This window comes from Dufourea novaeangliae, unplaced genomic scaffold (assembly GCF_001272555.1).
Source record: "Dufourea novaeangliae isolate 0120121106 unplaced genomic scaffold, ASM127255v1 scaffold54, whole genome shotgun sequence".
NCBI classification, from domain to species: Eukaryota; Metazoa; Arthropoda; class Insecta; order Hymenoptera; family Halictidae; genus Dufourea; species Dufourea novaeangliae.
In genome coordinates, this window is record NW_015373944.1 from 1,936,463 (window position 1) to 1,956,809 (window position 20,347).

The 20,347-nt window shown below is 40.7% G+C and overlaps 1 protein-coding gene across 1 annotated transcript in view; it reads right to left on the reverse strand.

Moving 5' to 3' along the window:
• LOC107186014 (potassium/sodium hyperpolarization-activated cyclic nucleotide-gated channel 2) overlaps positions 1 to 19,812 on the reverse strand; it is a 71,722-nt gene extending 51,910 nt beyond the window's left edge. The window contains exons 1-2 of the mRNA XM_015573807.1: positions 19,741 to 19,812; positions 10,554 to 10,824 (exon numbers count right to left, since the gene is read on the reverse strand). Of these exons, the coding sequence (XP_015429293.1) occupies positions 10,554 to 10,816 (263 nt within the window). The 5' untranslated portion in view covers positions 10,817 to 10,824; positions 19,741 to 19,812. The remainder of the gene's footprint in view (positions 1 to 10,553; positions 10,825 to 19,740) is intronic.
• Between the last annotated feature and the right edge of the window lie 535 nt (positions 19,813 to 20,347).

Below are 20,347 nucleotides of genomic sequence, written 5' to 3' on the forward strand. Positions count from 1 at the left end.
CCCCGGTCGGATCTGACCGTGCCACATACCGGCGGTCCGCGTTAGCGGTAGGAAACCATTGTTTAAATTTGCAAACTACCTAATGATAGGACAGAGCCGAACAAGGCCTCTGCAATTTTGCAACTGGCAGCCAGTTTCCGATCACGTCTGTCTAAGTTTAGAACTGGAGAGAGAGAAGGAGAGTGGTGTCATCGCACCTCTAGTGTCAGTCCAGATCCAGGTGGGTGTCCCTAGGTGTTTGGCCCTACAACCCCTGGATCTTAGATGATTAAACGATTAACTCGACGAAGAGTCTCGAGGGAAACGGATTCGTCACCATAGTAACTTCTAAATAACTTTCCGTGTAGTAGGGTCTCAATCGACTCGGAATTTCGAATCGCAATGGGGAGTCCGAGTACGGGAATAGCATCTCTCGTATCCGAACTAATAGGGAGAAAGAAGTGTGAAGACAGTAGAAAAATCCTTTTCTGACACTAGACATCATTTATCTGAACGGAGATCAAGAAACATGACAGTTTGTTTAAACATATATTGAAGTAAATTAAATGTTTCTTTTTTTATATCTAGTGATATTATTCATAGCGGAACAGAATAAAATATGGTGGACGAATCGAAATGAAATGAACGTGAGTCGACGCGAAATCGAAAGCGAAGCTGTGCGATCTGCGAGTGGAGACTGAAATAGACGAACGGGAGGGAGGCAGGGCCAGGCGTATGGGTTCGACGCAGAATTGCATAACCAAGTCCCGGGGCAGGAATGATAGAATAGCCACGAGACGTCTTAATTGACCCGGGGGAATGCGTGAATATGAACTGCACGAGATACGATACGCGTTGTCTTGCAGCGAACGCCAGTCGACTAATGAGGCCGAACATACAAACACTAGGATCGTGTATACAGGATATTTAGAAAGAAAACTAAAGGGTTTAACAAGGAGAGGTCGTCCAGGTGTAACCCTGTCTGTTTAACTCTTTGAGACACACGATTTTAAAGAAAATAAAAACCCTAGTTGTACAGAATTTTTTTTAATATAAAAAAAATGATATAAAAATAAAATATTAAACTGTATGACTATGAGTAACTTCATAGGTGGCAGTAATCGGAGCATCTACCCTATTTTTAAAAAATTTTCCGCAAAGACAACAAATAAGACTATATCCGCATTCTTTTCCAAATTCTTCAATAGTGCATCGCTTTATAAAATTGCAATCCCTTAAAACGGTTGCAAAATAAATGGTTAAAAGTATATTTATTCGAGAATCGCTCGAAAGTCACGTTTTCTGAGAGTCGCCATGGCACAACGTTTCAACTATTTATGTATCATTTCTCACAGTAACTGAAGTTACAGGGCTTCGGGTATACATATAACGAAAATAGGTCGGGCTATTCAATGGTACAACACAAAGTTTTCTGCTTTCTCTACCAGGACCGTACGACAAAAACTATGGGACCACCTATGTATTATTTGCTGGACGAAACAACATCGTTTGTTTGGTCGACCATATTGTAAACATTTGGCCCCGGTTACAACAGCTAAGGTAAACTGTTACGAAATTATTAACCCCTTGCTCTACCATTTCCTTAACAACTGCACTCTCAAGAATTACGTTATCGTTAATAATTTCCCAGATATAAATAAATTCTATTCTCATGGCAAGTGTAACATTTACTCTAAATTAATACCAGCGAAACAATATTACACTTTGACTTAAAAAAAAGGAATTATGTAAATGTTTATTAAATGCAGTTTGAAATCGTCATCACGTGTGTGACTCGATGTTATAAGGTAAGGGGTTAACCGTATGCATATATGCGAAACATTTGTATATTCAGTTGAAAATATGGTATGTTTCTTTTACTAGCATGCTTCAGACAGTTAATGCACGCGGCGAAGTGACACGAGTACTGCGAGAACGCCACACGCGTGATCCTCGACGCAACGTGGCCACGAATGGTGACATAGTAGCCTCTCTCGCTTAATCGGATGATTATTCTGAGATCATTCTTACAGCTGATGCCAGGCCGGCCACGATTCTAACTGCCATTTATACACCCAAGCATACACACACACACACACACACACACACACACACACACCGCTCAATCTACCTTCTCTTCCTCCTTCCTTTGTCCCAGTCGACTCGGATTGTTCCCCGCGGCGCTGATTGAGACCACCATCGCTAGAACCCTACACGCCTCATTCTTGTCGATTTTAATTGGTGACAGGATCATTCGAAATCTCTCGTAACGAAGTACAGTAATGTCTCAATGAGTGCGACGTAATCGGGTCCGCTTAGGAGTATTCGTGTCAAGATGAAAAGATTTTCAGGCCCTCATAAATTTGTGTTTTACCCGTAGCCCAGCCTCTGTTTAGCTTCTGTTTACTCTGTTTTGATTGGTTCTAGAGGGAGGGAAAGGAGGACATACATAGTCTAATTTGTCGTCTTTATGGGTTCTTGCCCACCAAACTAAAATCAAAACATATTTTTACATTTTTGATACTGTATCGAATCTTATCTTAAATTCGATCTTTTATCTTGGCTAAAATAAAAAAAGGGCACCTACAGTTTTTCACTTTTAATAAGGGCTAGAGCGACTACAAAACCCACATAAGATTGTTCATTTTCCGGTGTAACAGTACAAAACGTTCTCTTGTTAGACAGACAGTGTATTCGAAACAATTTTCGGTATCATCAATGGCTCGGAAGATACTCGTGGGGATCGATTTCAAACGATCCACTCTTTTATACATATACAAAGCAGCGAGATCGCTCGAGAGCCCCGCGATCCGCGTGAAATAGCCGCGAATTATTGTTAAAACATTCAAGGTATTCGCGTAGCTGCGAGATTCTCCGCTGTCGGATAGCTCGTTTCTCTTTTTTCTGTTTTTTTTTTTTATTGTTTTTTTCCAGCAACGGGAGCACCTGATTACCTATTAAAATTGCATTCCAAAGCGTTCTCTATCGCGCGTCGGAAGAATGAAAGATTGGCCGAATCGTTTCCTTGGACTGGAGCCAATCGGTTGGTTCAATGGGAATCGTGGCGGGACAGCGGAACGTCGAAATGTTTAATTAATGAGCGTACCCTTCGATCGATTCCGTAATTTGGCTTTATAATACGGTTTCTTCCGTGTCCGATTAATGTTTCACATCCAGGCCCCAGGCGAGCGATCCGGTTCGTCTCCATTTATGAATAAACCAGACGTTATGGAAATCATGACCGATACGATATGAATGAAATATGGCCGATATAGTATTCGGTGAGGCGGTTTGAAAATCGTCGCGAAAAAATGTCTACGATCAGCACAAATGGGAATATTCGTTAGAAAATTGTGGCAGGTGATTATAATTTATTGTGTTCTATTTGATTGTTATTTATTATTCGATAGACATCTGCATAAAAATCCTGCATGTCCACTTATCAGAAGCTACTTGTATACTTGCACGAAGATCGTGGGGCTCTAAGAATTTAGAGTATGGGGGAATTTAGGTGGGGGAATTTAGGGTATCCTCCGTCCACCTACGCGCCACTGTGCAACGTGGCTCTAAGCGTGTCGACGAAAATATACAGGGTGTCCCGCGAATTACAACGCCATCGGGCACGGTGTGGTTCTTCGTGAGAAAAGAAATGGAAAACGAAAAATCAAAAATTAGTGTCGAATAAGGCTTTGTTTATTACTTTCTCTGTAGCTTTGTACTGCGAGTTGCACTAGATTTTATACTCAATAATAATAAATAAATTATACACAAATACTGTGTAGAGTGTGGAGAAAATGATTTTACTGCTAAAAGGGAAATTGACTGGATCAAATGCTCCTCGTGCCCAAAATGGTTCCACGACTTCTGCACCATGTATGCCCTACAATGCAACAACTGTAGGGGAGAAAACATGAGAAAAAAAAATTTAAGAAAGACTTATTCCATAGGTGTGGCATCTCTCCCACAAGATTTGGAAGAGACGTGTCACTTTATCGACTAGTAAGTCATTGTTACAAAGTTTCGTTGCCGTTGCATGAGAAAAGTTTAGAATCGTTTGTATTTGTTTCGTAGTATATGATTGTGATATTGTAATAAAATAAATATCGTATTAATTCGTACAAAACTGAAAAAGTTATTGGCTCTCAAACTCTCACCCAAACAGACTGGCGTCTCCTCTGAATGTACCCTACACTTTTGCGAGTCACCCTGTGTACATGTGCCTGGTTGCCCCCCACCTCGATTCGTTTCTCACGAAAGACCATTTGACTCGTCTTCTTAGCCAACGCTTAGGGGGTTAACGAGGAGGTCAACGGCCCTTCGTGGTCCGTCGTTTTCTCGGGAACGACGTTCTCCTTTTTTTCCCTCTTTCTTTTTTTTTTTACTTTATATGAATCCGTCGTTATAAATATCCGTCGTTCGTCACGACGACGAGCTGTTCGCAGAGCACGGCGACCACGACGGGCCTTACACACCCGCTATATTTAGTCGAACCTTTGAACGAGCATCTGACATCTGGCCCGTCAGGGATCAAAGGTCATTCTTATGTCCGCGGGACGTAAATACCGCTCAGCTTCCTGGATGGAGAATCAGAATAGATCGAGCTCGTTTGATCATCCGACGAAATCCAATAATTCCGATGAATTCGCGGATACGAGAGACCGAACCAGCGGAGGCTATCCTCCGTGATCCAGTATGACCACACAGCAAAAATATTTCGTACCAGCTTGTGCAGAAGAAAGGTGCAAAATTTGACAAAAAAAGAGTACTAAATTTTCATTCGTTTGCGTTTCACTATATAAAGGGCAATTTACGATATTGCTACCTTATTGTTTAAACATCTGACCGTTTAAATATTCTGACAATTGCATTGTTGTGTTAAGAGTTTCAAATGTAAGGCAACATTTTTACGTAATGGGATCCAAATTACACTGTGCATCACTAAAACGGTGGTTACTCGTGTTAATATATTTAATAGTTCCTCCTAATAGCGAAGAATATATTCTATTGTTGGAAACCCGGCAAGTCAATAATACACCGATGACAATATAATAAATGTATTTCAGAAACTGCAAGGCTTACAACAAACGACTTTCATTTAGACACGACTAAGTGTACTATACTATGGAATTGAGTTTTTACTGACGATGTTGCGAGTCTCGTGTATGAATTAGATATGACTTCCGCATCTTTCCGGGGAGCTTATGTGCAGTAGTATTAGGTGGGAATAGAATGACCTTAGGCCCTTAGCAACTAAATAGGAGGAAAACCGAACTTTGTACAAATCCAGACTTTGAAATGGAAAGCGAGGCGATGATGAATAACGTATTTTAGGAACGGCGGATGCATAGAAGTTATCAGGCTGACGCTCTATTGATTCAAGACTAACAGATGGTTAGTCATCCAACACTATTTTCATAGGCTAATGCCACTCGGATTCCGTGAGTATGGGATTAGGGAGGAAAACAAGAAAGAGCATGCTTATTTCATTGAATGTGGCACAAAGGAGGGGGGCGATATGTAAGTCATTGTTGTTATTGTTGTTATTATTATTCGGAAGAAAGAAAGTACTAGATCTGTTGGTGGACGTACCAGAACACTATGTTACCAATAGAAGGACGAATTCAACGAAATATAGCATGATGGTATTAAGAAGGGATGCATTGAAAGAACTCAAGGTCACCTTGATATCTCGGAAAAAAATTAAGATATAAAAAAAAATCAAACTGTATCCATCCGATTCGTCCCTTAACTCTTGGAGGCACACGATTTTAAAGAAAATAAAAACCCTAGTTGCACAGAACTTTTTTTAATATAAAAAATGGACTTTAAATAAAATATTAAATTCTATGACTATGAGTAACGTCAACTTTTGGAGATGGGTTAAAATATATCCCACCATGCATAAGAAGCTAAGCAAAAGGTGGGACAGTTTTTAACTCACCTAACCCTAAAGAGTTAAAGTGTGACATAACTCATTAAAATGTTTTCAGATACAACCAATAGGTAACAAGTTATTTTATATAGTATTTCTTATTGACTCACCCTGTATACATATATCAACTTGAATAATAAAAAGTGTATAGATTCTTCCTACAAAAAATTTGATTGGCTTCTCTATGCTGTTACCGTCCTTGAATTGCAACTGAAATCGAGGCAGAAACCTTGGTCGACGGTACCTATGTACATCAAATCTAATGCCAGAAGGTCTAAAAGCGTTCTAATTGCACCGGATTCCGTTTCGTGCAACATCTTCCCATATTAGAGCGGAGATTCCGCGATTCCACGAAGTCTCGTCTGAATAATTGAACGATTTCTGCTCGGTTCCAGCGATCCATTTCCAGAAGGGAAGAATAGAATACAGGGGCGGCTCTCGTTAGCAGTCGTTCGAATGAAAATTTCAACGTCCACGTACATGGCTTGGAACCGGGACGGGGGCCTCAATATTATCAGTAATTAAGCAAGATTCTGAGCGGAAGGTCGGCGCAATTCCAGGCAATTTGCACGACGGAACGCACGGCAGACCCTGTTTCGCGAACGGTTATGGAACGACGCGAGGCGGCCCGGTAATTTTCGTTTCGGTTGCACTCGCGCGAAACGGATGGAAATTCGTCCTTTGTCAGGCGTTTGTACCGGTCTTGTCCACTACGAGAACGTTTGAAAAAAAGAAAACGAAAAAAAAGGAGAAATGAGAAGAATAGAGAAATGGCACCTGCATGAGGTATGTCCCTGATACAAAACCCCATAGCGAATAGTGTTTCCACAAGGAAGTGTTGCAATACTGCAGTAATGTTCACAACTATTAACATAAACGAGGTTCAATTTCGAAAAACGCTCGAAGACGTGTTTGTTTATTTTTAATGTGGAGTTTATACGCTGAACTTTACGTCTCGAACTTTAGCGACTTGATGTGGGTATTCTTCGAAGAAAATGTCTACCCCCTTTTTACCTCTTTAGAGTCCATATTTTCGAAAATCCGTTCTTATCCCTTGCCTACATCATAAAAGTAGTATATTGTCAAAATTTCACGTTTTTTATCTACGTACCTACCAGCAGTTTGAGCAGGGCATTGATGAGTGAGTCACCCAAGCCTTTTACACGTATAGAGAGAATAATCTGTATGTACGATAGAAAATTAGGGAAATGTATCTACAGTGATTTATGAGAGTTCAATTGTCATTTCGTTGTGAACACAAATATAATTTTACTCAATGAAGTATCAATGGCTTCGAGAATATCGAAAAGAAAAAATGTTATTCATTTTTTCCAAAACAAAAAATTACATTTTCTGGCGAAATGAACATTCTATTGTTGATTTATACTGCATTTTTACAAATCTTGATTATCATCGAAAATATTGTCAGAGCCGTGTGATTTTTATCCCGAACTAGGACGCCGCCATACAGATCGATCGACCGAAGGCCCAAGTTATCCTGGCTCCCACAGGACCGAATGTACCTTCTTTGTTCAGTCTTTCCCGCGAAATACATCCGCTCACGAAGGATGCATTCCAGTTCTCGGGACCGGCCCCCATACCAAGGAATTCGACCCCGATACGAGAAAGTGCTTTATCCTGTCGCAAACGACGGAAACCACGGTGTGTCTCCCCAAGGTGTCTAGAATTTTCTCTTGAACGGGACTGAGGCATGAGGATCATAGGAAGAATCGTACAAATCGGAGCCGTTCCTGACGGGGGTGCAAAATGTGCCCCTGCAGCTGGACGGCCAAACTCAGAAGCATCGCAGACCGTTTATTATATGTAAAATTTTGACTAATAAGAATAGTAATCAAAACTGTTTCAATGATTGTTAAAATATTAAGCAAACGAAATTCGATCGAATTAATTTTATAAGTTGATCTTTGTAACATCACTCGTATACAAGAACTAACTATCTTTTTATACAATTGAAAAAAGCATATGATATTTAGCCATATAATGGTCGACAGTATCAACTATAACATAATTATTAGAAACACTACACGTTAGTTTTGTACGTATTCACACACGTCGAATAGAATATTCATATTAAATAAAACCATTTATTTCTTAAGGATCTTTGTTTCATTTTATGAAAATCAAAATTAAAAAATATTTATTTTGCATGATAACAGTTAAGGAACTATAAATATAGTTAACAAATTATGTGTATATAAGTATACACAACAGTAATTAAACAGTATTAAATTAGTAAGGGGATATTGTTTTTGCCCAAAAAGAAAACTAAAAATCGACGTGGATGTGGCATGTGCCCCTTTTCCACTGAGCCCCTAAATTTTCACCTGGCCCGTGAATATTCGTCGCCGCCACCGGAAGCGCTTCCGCGGGGCCGTGTGTCATTCAAACGCAGTCGGATTAATCATCGATTGTTTTCCCCTCCGGCAAGATTGCGAACTGGGTCAAAGCCGATCACCGCGCAATCGCGAAGAAATACGTTTCCATGTAACAATTCGTTCGATCCCTGGGAGTGTCTACTCTCTGGTGCGGCAAGGCGCTCTAATTAGACGTTTTAATTGGTAATTAGAACAGACAGGAGTGGTCCAGGTTGTCCCGTGTCTGTATCCTTCGAATTTCATTCCTCGTTACCGATCGACCTCCCTTCGAGCCAACTGTCTAACGATCGGGCCGATACCGATACATATCGATGACATTCGTACAATACCCCATGCAGTGCCAAAATACGGAAACGGAGTGGTATCGTAAGGTATCGAAATTTGTGGTACTTGGAGTGTCGAGTTTCGATACCGATACTTCTTCTAGCCGTTACCCAAGCCGATACAAGTACTATACCGAAACAATATCTGTTTTAATATTTCCGGGAAATATCGATCCCACCCGTTTCGATGCCTAACGATATTTTCGATACCGATGTGATATCAGTCGCGTGCAACAATTTGAAACAGTTACTATGCTATTGTTACTTCAATCGAATTATTCGAAAGTAAGAAATCTGCTGAACTTACAAGTCAACGATCCAATACAGCGTATCCCTTGCGGTTGTCTTGTATTATTATTTGATTTGATTATGAGAAAAAATGATTCTACTATGCGAACATTTTCTGGTCCGATCAGTCATGACCTCCCTACGTTAATTCAGACATTGGAAGTTCTGCTGTGCCCTACAACATTATGGGCGGCTAAACTTTTTATAGAAATCAAATAGGCTGCTGGAGGACACTCGAACCGGTATCCCAATTCAAAGCAAACTGGTCAGAGCCAGAAACAATCATCTCCCCTTCGATCGCGCGATACACCGACTTCCTACAAAGGTGTACAGGGTGTATCATTCAATCCGACCTTGTCATCCCATCAACCATTCCTCCCTATTACGCAAAAGGGTCAATTGTTTTCTGGAATTATATATTAATTAATTCTATCGCCGGCAGAAAGTATTCGGTCGGGAGAAACTGAGACCGTAATAACTTAAAAGTCTGACTTTATATTGTCCCAAGCATGTGCCAAATAATAGACTGTTAACTTATAATTGTATTATGATTATTAAAGACCTAATTAGGTACAGTTCTCATTTTATTTGCATTCTTCCTGAGCTTCCTCAACATGCCTCCCTTCTCTTATAATGTGACAGCAGTAGTGTAAGTCAATTTTTAAAAAGTGATAGTGAAAGGGTTAAGTAATAGTCAATATTAAGTAACCAGACGTTTGTTGGCCCGTTAATGTTTTTTTCGTAGACGAACAACATTTCACTTTTCTCGCCTATATTCTACAACTCTCGCTCTCTCTTCCGCGATCATTAATTTTCGATAAACAGAAGCAAAACCAATTCTCGAACCATGTACACACCTCGTTGCTCTAATTCTTAATTGTTCCATCTCCATTAGTTTCAAAATTGAGAAAGCTGAGTTAAAGTTTACGGAAGCTTAATATTATAGAAGCTTAAACGTAATAAAATAATCAAACAGACTACAATATCATCTACCGAATACCTATTTATTACAACAGTTAACAAAATTTTATCTTGTTATCAACATAAATTTTCCATTGTTATTAGTATTTGGAGATACAACCATTAACAAAGAAAAACAAAAATTTCGAAGTTAGAACTTAAAAGAATATTTCTTCTCGAGGTTGAGTTTTCATTACGTTACGATGAATTAGTATTCTTTGGACCAATGAGATGCACATAGGTCAGTTAATTAAATTTTTTTTTAAAAATCGACTTAAAACAGTTAAAGACTAAGGCGACGACCTGTGTACAGAAGGGGGCTGTAACAAGTGCCGAGACGTTTTTTGCCCGCTAATCTTGTCCTTGGAACGTCCCTAACCTTTTGTTTAAGAAGCTCTACAGCCCTGCGTTCAGAATCCAAAGGTCGTTCTTTCTCTGTCGCGGCATTTCCTTTGAAGATTCTCGAAGAGGGAGTCGGGGAGTCAAAGGTACGAGAACCGGCGCTTCGATAACACAACTCTTCCGCCATAAGAAAACGCCCCCACCGTATCTTATAACGTGTACGCCAATGGGGAAGGGGGAGGTGAAGGAGGATGGCGGACAAAGTTGCTGGTCGATACCAGGCGGCCTGTCAAGGCGAAACAGTTTGATAGACTGCCTATCTGAAGGACTCACCGAAAACTGGAGCAAGGATGGATGACCCAGTGACCTGCAGCCTTTTGCCTGATCCGTTCCTTCATCAGCGCCTTCTTGCTGCCGAACAACTTCATGGCCAGCTTGTTGTCCGTCGGTTGGAACAGGGCCTGTAGCTGATTCTTCAGGAAGCTCTGCTTGACCTCCTGGCCCGGCAACGCCGGGCCAGGCTCCTCCTTCGGCGTCCCATACAGGGACACGTCGTCCACTCCGAAGTGGACCTTCCCGCTGCCCTTGTAATTCATCTCGTTGCCTGAAACAAAATCGTGTCGTTTGACCATGTTACGCATTTATCTCTTGGAAAGGTTCTGGTTACGTGGAGTGACGGTACCGAATCGTGAACCATGTGTCCAATACGAGTGTTCGAAGGCGCCTTGGTACTGACAAGGAAACGTCCCCATATGTAACGCCGGCTGTTTAATGGGGTTTAGCAGAGTAATAGAGCCTGAGATTCTGAAGCCAATGGTATTTGTTTCAGCCGCATATGACCATTAGTTTATGAAATATTTAATGTTCAGTGCCGAGGAGCCTTCGAACAGTCATCGAGGATTTACTGAATTGCCACAAGAAACTACTGCACTATGACTCTTTGGTCCATTTATTCTTAGTTCTAACAATCGCTTAAAAATAACGTCTTCGAGTAGGAATACCCTCTTAAAAAGATCCAGTTTCTCTTAATTCCAGGCAGTGACACGAAACTTTCGGCCCACAGTTTATGTTGACACGTGTTTAAACAACTGCAAATATTTCCCCTGTCGAGTGACTTATATTAAATCTCGTGGAAGAGAAACTCGACTATCAGGTAAATTACCCATAATTTCACCGCATGCAATTCCTTTTTTACTATAATCCTCGCTTATCTGCGATCCGGTATGATTAACACCTTAACGACCGGCAGCCTATTAGCGGGGTGTTTGATTACAGTACGTCGACAACTCACCTTTGAATCAGCGTCAAAGAAGAAATCGTCACTTATTCATTATCGTGATCTGCCATTGCTGTTGAACTATATACAGTAGAGCCTTCCGTATTCGAACATCCGTTATTCCAAATATCCTAATACTTGAACGTTCTGTTATCCGAAGAAGCTGTCTCTTAGCAATAATCCAATGACTTCTATTGAGAATATCGTAGTGCATACATACCATGTATACATACAGGTTGTCACAAAAGGATGGAACAATCCGCAACATGGACATTCCTTGTGCAAATACAAATCGAAAAGTGCTTTATCGTTTTGCAATTTGAAGCTCCATTTCAAAAATCTCGCATTAACAGCACCTTCAAGCATTTTTTTTTTTTGACAGTACTATTGCGACTTTGGACTATTTTAAACAACTGTGCTTCCAAGCATATTATAGAAACTCTGACAACACTGGTCCCGAGAGGTCCTTGACGTAAAGTCAAGGCGATTAATTTCAAGAGACAGACCCACCCTGTATAATGACAGTAATAACGTCGAAAGTTAATGTCGACAGGAGTCCACGCCCATGTACAGTTACAGGAACACATTGCGCCCAAGTGGGTACACACAAAATCCCCCCCTCGTCTTCCCTCCATCGGGCATTGACGTATATCGTATATACCACGCGAGCCCATTCCGCTCTCCCGTCGACTTCCTTTCCAACCAACGTACCACCATGAGACGGCCACACGAGAGAAACAGCAAAAACCTCGGGACACCGTTCATTTGCTCCGTTGTATTACAGTTAACCAAGATGATCATCTCTATGTCTTTCTCTCTCTGTGAGTCTTCTCTACGTGCAACTCGAAAGCAGAGATCGAAGTACGTATCTGGTTTATATCCGTGATACTATAGGCGATTTTCAAGACTTCGTGTTTCCTGTCACGTTATCGCTCAAGAGTGAATATTCGAAAGTTTTTTTTTTATTTATTTGTACCAATATTAAGTTCTAATTACCCATAACAATGACTGAATGTGCATCAATGCCAATACCGAGTTTGTCCCGTCTGTATTGGTACCAATTAAATTCTTATTTGTATCAATACCGATAGTAATTCCGTCTTATATATAATAATACACCAACATACGAATTTCAGTTTGTTTGTATCAATACCGATACCAATTTCTTCGTATCTGTATCAATACCGGTATAGAAATTTCATTTTGTCTGTATTATTACCAATGTCTTTTTATCTGTATCAATATAAATACCAATTTCGTTTGTTTCTGTATCAATACCAATAATACCAGTTTTGATTTTATCTGCACCGATACCAGTTTCTATTTATCCATAACAATACCGATTTCTGTTCATGCGTAACAATACCAATTTCTTTTTATCTGTATCAATGCCAACTCCAATTTCGTCTAATCTGTATTCAATACAAATACCAATTTCGTTTATCTGTACCGATACCGATATCAATTCCAATTTTTAAAGTACATTCATGAATCATGTATAGTCCCCGATCAAAAATTTATGGTTACATTGTCGGAAGACTCGTCTCGAAGAGGAAAAAAAGTGACCGGGTAAGTCATTAATGAATACATGAATTAATTAGTAAAATAGTAGCGACTGTCGAGAAGTAAGAAACTTACCGGCGAAGTTCATCGGAACTCGTTAACACAGCGTATTATATGTATGAGCGATTAATATTATGGCAATTATTGTCGAGAAAACTTCGGAACAACTGACAGAGAGTTGCTACTAACGGAGCAAAAACGTAATCGCTTCGGAACTGATCTAAAATTCGTCGGTGGGTCATCTTGAACACTCGAATAATTACTGTAATAGAAGTAAACCTATTATAACCGTCGTGAGACGGGACTAGGACATTATCCCGCGAGATCATTCTCACGAGGAAAAACGCTAATTACATCTTGAACTCGAATAAATGACTGAAGCATTCGACTGAATCATAAATAATTTCCGTCTCTGAAAACCGGGAAACAACTGACGTTTAATAATGAAATTTTCGTCTTAATGGTCGAATGACAGTGTAAGCGAAATAACAAAATTCACGATAATTGCTAAGTGTAACAAATAGACGGTGGGTATTTATACAGGTGTAGATTTCTTATGGAATAATATACAAATGCTGGAAATTGAAGGAAAATTTTCGCGCCTTTTTCAACATGTTCTATATAAAACGCCTTGTCGTAAATATTGAACATTTTACGATTCGAAATGAAATTCACTGTTTGATGATTGGATTCGAATTCACGGATCATTTTACACAAATAAATAATTCCGTTCAGAACAGAGGACATACGAAAGTTGAATAATTCGTGACAGATGGAACACGGTGATGGAGACTAAATCACCTTTATAGACGAAAGAACGTTTTTTGGAGGACAATACACAGAGAACTCAACAATCCTTGGTATGGAAGGATAACTAGCACTGAACATTAACAGCTGCCAGACACAAAGAAGAAAGCAATCATCCCATCGAGTACTAATAGATTACCAAAATCACCATCATCGTCACAATTCGAGAGGACGCACAGACAACCAAAATCCTCGAAGACCACCCAACAGGCAAGACAACGACCGCAAGATCCACGTGGCTCGCTGTACCAGAAAACGAAGTGTCTGCACAGTACACGGTCAAATAAACAATCTTCGCCGCAGAAAGACCACTAGCACTATAAGTACATTCAACAGTTTCAAGATTTCTAGGAGAAAAAAAAAATAGATCGCCAAAATCACCTTCATTGTCACAATTCGAGAGAACCCACAGACAACCAAAATCCTCAAAGACGACTCAACAGGCAAGAAGACCACGGCAAGATCCACGTTGCTAGCTGTATGAGGAAACGAAGTTCCTGCACAGTACACGTACAAATAAATCGTCTTCGCCACAGAAAGACCGCGAGCACTACCCATTCAACAGCCTGAAGATTTCTAGGACAAAATCAATCATCCCACAGTACTAATAGATCACTATCACCGTCGACATCGCCAGTTGTGTCAGATCTATAAACGAACCCGCATCCTCGAGGACGGGTCCAACATCTCTGGAGGCTGATCGACCGGCCAATAATCCAAGGGACGACTCACCGGATCCGTTCGTTTGATACGATACTGGCCTGCTGGCGAGGAACACGCGACGAACCTTCGCGTTATCGTCCGGTCGTCCCTGTTTCCGTAGCAACGGTCTTCTCAACTCGTCTAGCAGGCTGTTGCGCGACGATTCGTCGACCATCGTCGTCCCCCCGCCGTTCGAAGCAGACTCAGGATCGCGAGGAAAAGCGGTCCTGCTCTGGTTTTCGCGCTTAACCGGTACGCTGGGAGCGGAGGCTGTGTATAAATGACGTGCGGGCACGCGCGACTAGAACGGCGAACAGGAGCGAGTGACCAGCGAAAGCGGCCCGCGGACGGAAGAGAGCGAAAGAAGAGACTGACCGGTTTTGTTGGCGGGACCTCTTCTCATGGGAGAGCCAGCGTGTGGATTTCGATTCTTGCCGTCGCGTCTTCCTAACGGCGTCAACGCTTGTGTGGTATAGATCCCCCTGGATCGACGGCCTTGACACTGGTCGGGGCGCCGCGGGTTGCGTCACTGGACCGCAAACAACAACATACGTAGCGAGCAGTTATCGCATGAACCCGCGCGTAATAATCTACAATTCGAATCCGTGAGGCGCGTCGGCGCAGTATAGTACCTTACAGTAAATCTTCGATGAGTGTTCAAAGACTCCTCGGCACTGACAGGGATATGTCTCCAGGTGCAGCGCTGACTTTTTAATGAGGTAGGGGAGACCGGGAGAGATTGTAACAAGGGGTAAGTTGTAAGATAGTTACAATTTTCTGAACGACAAATTTTGCAACGCAGCAGGATGCTAGAGCAGTTTGAAATTATTGATATCGTCGGTTTCATTGTAACAATCGATCATCAAGTGTCTGTTTTGTAGCTACAGGGTAGATTTTTATTGTTTGGAGCACGTAAGTAAATAATTTGAATGTTTGCTTCTTTGTCGCAAACGAATTATTACATATTGGTTTATTATAATATGTACGCATTTCAGGAATTTAATGTTTAGTTTCTCGTTTGCTGGGATAAAACGAAAAATTCAAGCTCGAGGTAATTTATAACAAATTGCTTGGGGCAAAATGTAACATATTACTACTTACTTTGCTCTAAATGGTAATAAAGCAAACTTGCTATTTGTTGAAATATTAGTTACTTTTAGGATGAGAACATACAAGAAAAGAACAAGAAAATATTCTACTTCTAAAGAAGATATGAAAACTGCACTGACAGAAATATTCCTTGTATCTGTCAGTGAATAAGCAATGATCGTTTAATCCATGATCAAATGCTTAATAATGATGTCCATTTTCATTTATATTTTTTGAAAATGTTCATTTGTATTCATATTTTTGTTTAACTAAATAAAACAGACGTGCTAAAAGTTCAGATTCGTTTAAGATGAACATAGATGTCTAAGTATCAAAGATCTTATCACATATTTACACTCAATGAGTTGACCAAAGATGTGAGCAGTAAGTCACGCAAATTATTTCCTGATTGAGGAAAACACTTTTGAGAAAAAATTGTGAAAATTTTTGTTGTTGGAATCTGCCTCGGTCTCCCGTACAGCACAGTGATAGAGCTTCGAATTCTGAACTCGATGATATTTGTTTCAGCCGCGTATGTTTATTAGTTTATGAAATATTTAATGTTCAGTGCTGAGGAGCCTTCGGATACTTATAGAGGATTCACTGTATTTGCATCTTAGGAACATAGCCTTCGCTTACAGATGCAGTAGGTATTCTTTTATTGCATCTTTTGGGGGGCAATAGAGGACGAAATTTTGCAGGAATGATGCAATAAACGGGAGCCAATCACGCGCTAGCGTTCTCTTCTCGTCGATCGTCCGTTCACTTGTTCGACGTTGATAAACGTTGACTACGCGTTACCGCGAGGGGTCAGCCGACACACTCGCGCTCTCATTGGTCGGGGTTCTTCGTTAATATCTTGTTAACAAAGCCTCGGAGAACTTTTTCGCTGAGGAAAAAGTTATTTCCAATCACTCCAGGAATCACCCCGTGCAAGGACTTACAATTATTTTGGGACACCCTGTATATGTTTACGGTCACAACCATTAAGCCGTATCCTAACTAGAGTGTGAACTGTGAGATGATAGGGTCTGGTCCGAAAGAGGGAGGAAAGATATGGGGTGATTCCATCTCATAAGTGGAGGTCACGACCTTCTCCCCTCAGATTTTTTCATACTTCGTGAGTTTATAGTACCCTGTTCCATACGTAATGTGTGTAAGTGACAAGACGCAACACTCAAGCGTTCATTTGATAGCTTCACCGAGCCTTACCTCTTGGCATTAGCTGTTATTGATCTGATCTTTCACATTACCGTTTGCAAACGTTTCCTTCTATTGCAGTACAGTTTCTAAACATTTATTTTTACAACAGTATAATAGTCTTGTGTATTCAGACCTTGTTCAATTCTTCGGATAAAGAAAAAGATTTCCGAATTTCCTAGACTTTCTCAAACTTTTTTGATTTTCCCGGAGTTTTCGAATATTTCCTCGCCGAGACACCTCTATTTTAGGTCCCGAGAGGTGATACCGTGTGCGCGGCCGAATGTTCATGGAGTTGCGCGGAGATTGAAATTAACCTGTCCGTGTTCGTCCGGAGTTCGTGATCCCAGGGATCTTCGAGGGTTTGAAGGGATTCCAGTGGGGGGGGGGGGGGGGGGGATTAACCAAGTTGGACCGGACGTTCCGCTAGAAGTCTGAAAGTGTCCTCAAGAATACATAGAAATTATTTCGTATCCGTGGTCTCGGGTGAATAGGAAGGCCTCCAGGCGATTAGATTACCCTTATCAAGCGTGCTAATTTAAGAACGACAGATTCCTGACCGGTTCAATAACGAACAAGATATACACACGTATTCCAAGAACAATTTAACAATAATCCATGGAATTCGAAAATAATAAAAAAGTGATTGCTCGTGAAACTGTACCGGGAATACCAAGTATGTTAGCATCATACCAAAGTCATTTTACAATAGCCCGATACATTGTACTAAGTGTTCTTTTGTAACAGGCAGAAACCTCTTTAATTATCTCAGACCCGTAGCAAGAAGCGAAATAGCGCAAAATACCACAAAGCATCGATCGTTGTTAAATCAATGTAATCGCTGTCCATGGAATTGTAAAATAAAGCATTCCTTAATGGTTACTCGTAAAACCTCGACCAGCGGCGCAGAGACCAGTATGTTAATCGGTTCTTACGAAACTGGTAACCCCCGACGCAGCAGGAAAACACAACGCCAAAGCTTTATGATTCACCGCGATTGTGTAGCCATACGTTTCATGGAACATTTAAGGATTGTTTTTGTCACGCTCTCGACGAGATTTTACGATTCGTGCGACGGTTTAAACTGATTCCTGACAACTGTTTTGTTCCATAATAGTAGCCAATTGGGATTAAACGATTCTTGAGATCTTTCAAGTGTTCCATAATTCCATCATTCGATTCAGCAAAACGGGGGGTTTCTGATTTCCATTCGACGCGTTCATGTTTCTCTTTATTTCAAAACGAACAATCCACAGAATTTCAACGGTGGCCAGTTGCACTTTGATGCGGAGCTTCGAGTAACCATTCAAAGTACGTAGGTATGTAACACTAACCCCTGGAATCTACCCTCTTCGACTCCGAAAACCGCATGAGAAACCGGCTTACCTGAAACCACAACCCCGAGACTCGCCATGAGCTACACAACGCGTTACAACCTCGAGGCCGCCTGAATTATTCCCTTTATTATTCTTGAAACAATCCAACTACCTGCGCAAGATTCTTCAGGCAGTTCCGATAGTCGGGCAAAAAAATATTACGAGCAAGAGTTAATCAGCTTCGTATCAAGTACAAATTGCAATATTACGAATTCCAAACAAGTTTTATTTTAATGAAAAGTCGAGGCCACCTCAACTTGTTTCCAATGTCACTATATATAGTTTTGACTGCGTAGCACTATAGGCAACTTCGAGAAGAATTCAATGATATATTTAAGTATACTTCTTGTTTCTTTGCTTAAATTGACAGAACGATCTGGATTATAAGTAGACTGCAGATTTTTATGAAAAGTGATATTTTATAAAGTGATTCATACAGACAAGAACAAATGTAGGAATTTCTTTATCTTCTTAAGTATCTTATTGGGCTCAGAATAAAATAGAAAACTCATTAAAATTCGCAGTCTAATTATAACGCACAGTTACCTATATTTTCTAAAATGTATCATGGTAACTGGGGCATCTCAACCGGATTGATTTTAGTGGTAACTGAAAGGACGCGATAAAGAGTATAAAAGAAAGGAACGAAAATTCTCAGTCGTTCGATAAAATGCTCCGAGGGCAATTCCATCGTCGAAGGAGGTTCCGACCTGTTTATGTCGTTCTACATGCGGCGCGTAAACACGTTCGCTAAATGTGCGACTGCCTCAATTGCTTTTCTATATTGCGTCCGCCGATAATAGGCTCGTTACGGACATTTGTCGGACCAGCAAACGAGTGATTCAACGGCCATTCTTGTGCGACCCGTCAACGGTGCCCTCCATATATGTATTTCGCCGTCAACACGTGCCTCGCCGATTTTTCGTTGACATTTTGTTTCTCCGTTCAACAACAGAGAAAATGCCGCGAAGAGAGCATTTTTATAAAAAAAAAAAAAATACATCTGCAGACTCAGTTCCATATTTATAGAACAAAAAACGGAATGGTATTTGATAATATCCTCATTTGACGGGAATTTATTAATCATCACGAAGGCATGTTTCAATCGAATGAAAATGATTTTGTAAGAATAAAGCAGAAACGTTACATTTATATCCTTTGCAAACTCGAAACTTTAGTTCTCACATACGAAGAGGAAATATCGAAAATTTAACCACGTTCAGTACGGACGAATTATTACGATTCTAACCCTAATGACAAATTACTTACTTTTGTACTATCAACTACAGTGTTGAAAAGAAATTGTTATAACCTTTCATTTTCAATAGTTTTACCGTCGACCTTGTGATTCTTTGGTAGCAATCGAAAGTCGAATTTTAAGATGGTTCTGTTCAATTTTCAACTAAATTTATGATTATAAAGAATTTGCTGAACCTATCTTAAACCGTCGAATTGTACGAAGATACAGGAATGGTTCGGCGTTGCAGGGAAGGGATAGTAGACTCACCTGTGTCTCCCAGGAAATCAGTGATGAGCAAGGTCTCGTCGTCTAGAGCAGTGACGAGGCTGTCGGTGCAAGTGTTCGTGTTCTCGATGCTGATCTTGATGCTGTCATCTTTGTTAAGCCGTGGATGATTGTTCGCGGCGGGGTTATTACCGGCGTGGCAGTTATTGTTGTTGTTATGGTTGTTGTTGTTGTTGTTATTGTTGTTGCCGGGCAGCTGCTGCAGCTGCTGGCCGAGGTGGTGATGGGGTGAACGAACGGATTCTGTGCTGCTGGTGTGCAAACTGACCCCGGTGGTCGCTCTTCCACCACCAGCGCTGGTCACGGGACGGCCGCCACCGCCGCCACCCTCGCCCTCCCTGAAAAAAAGAAACACGTTCGACGTTTGTTACGACGAAATATACATTGTATTTCTACGAGATACACTCGTCTCCTTATTAAAGATCTCGAAGCTTATTACTTTCAATGAATAAATACTTAGCACGATAGCAATAGCAGCATAATCATGTCAATTTGCTGAAGCAATAAATGGGTTATACAACGATAAATTCGTTAGAAGGTGACCTTGAGTTTTTTCAAGGTGAATGCGACCTTTTTTTTATATCATCAT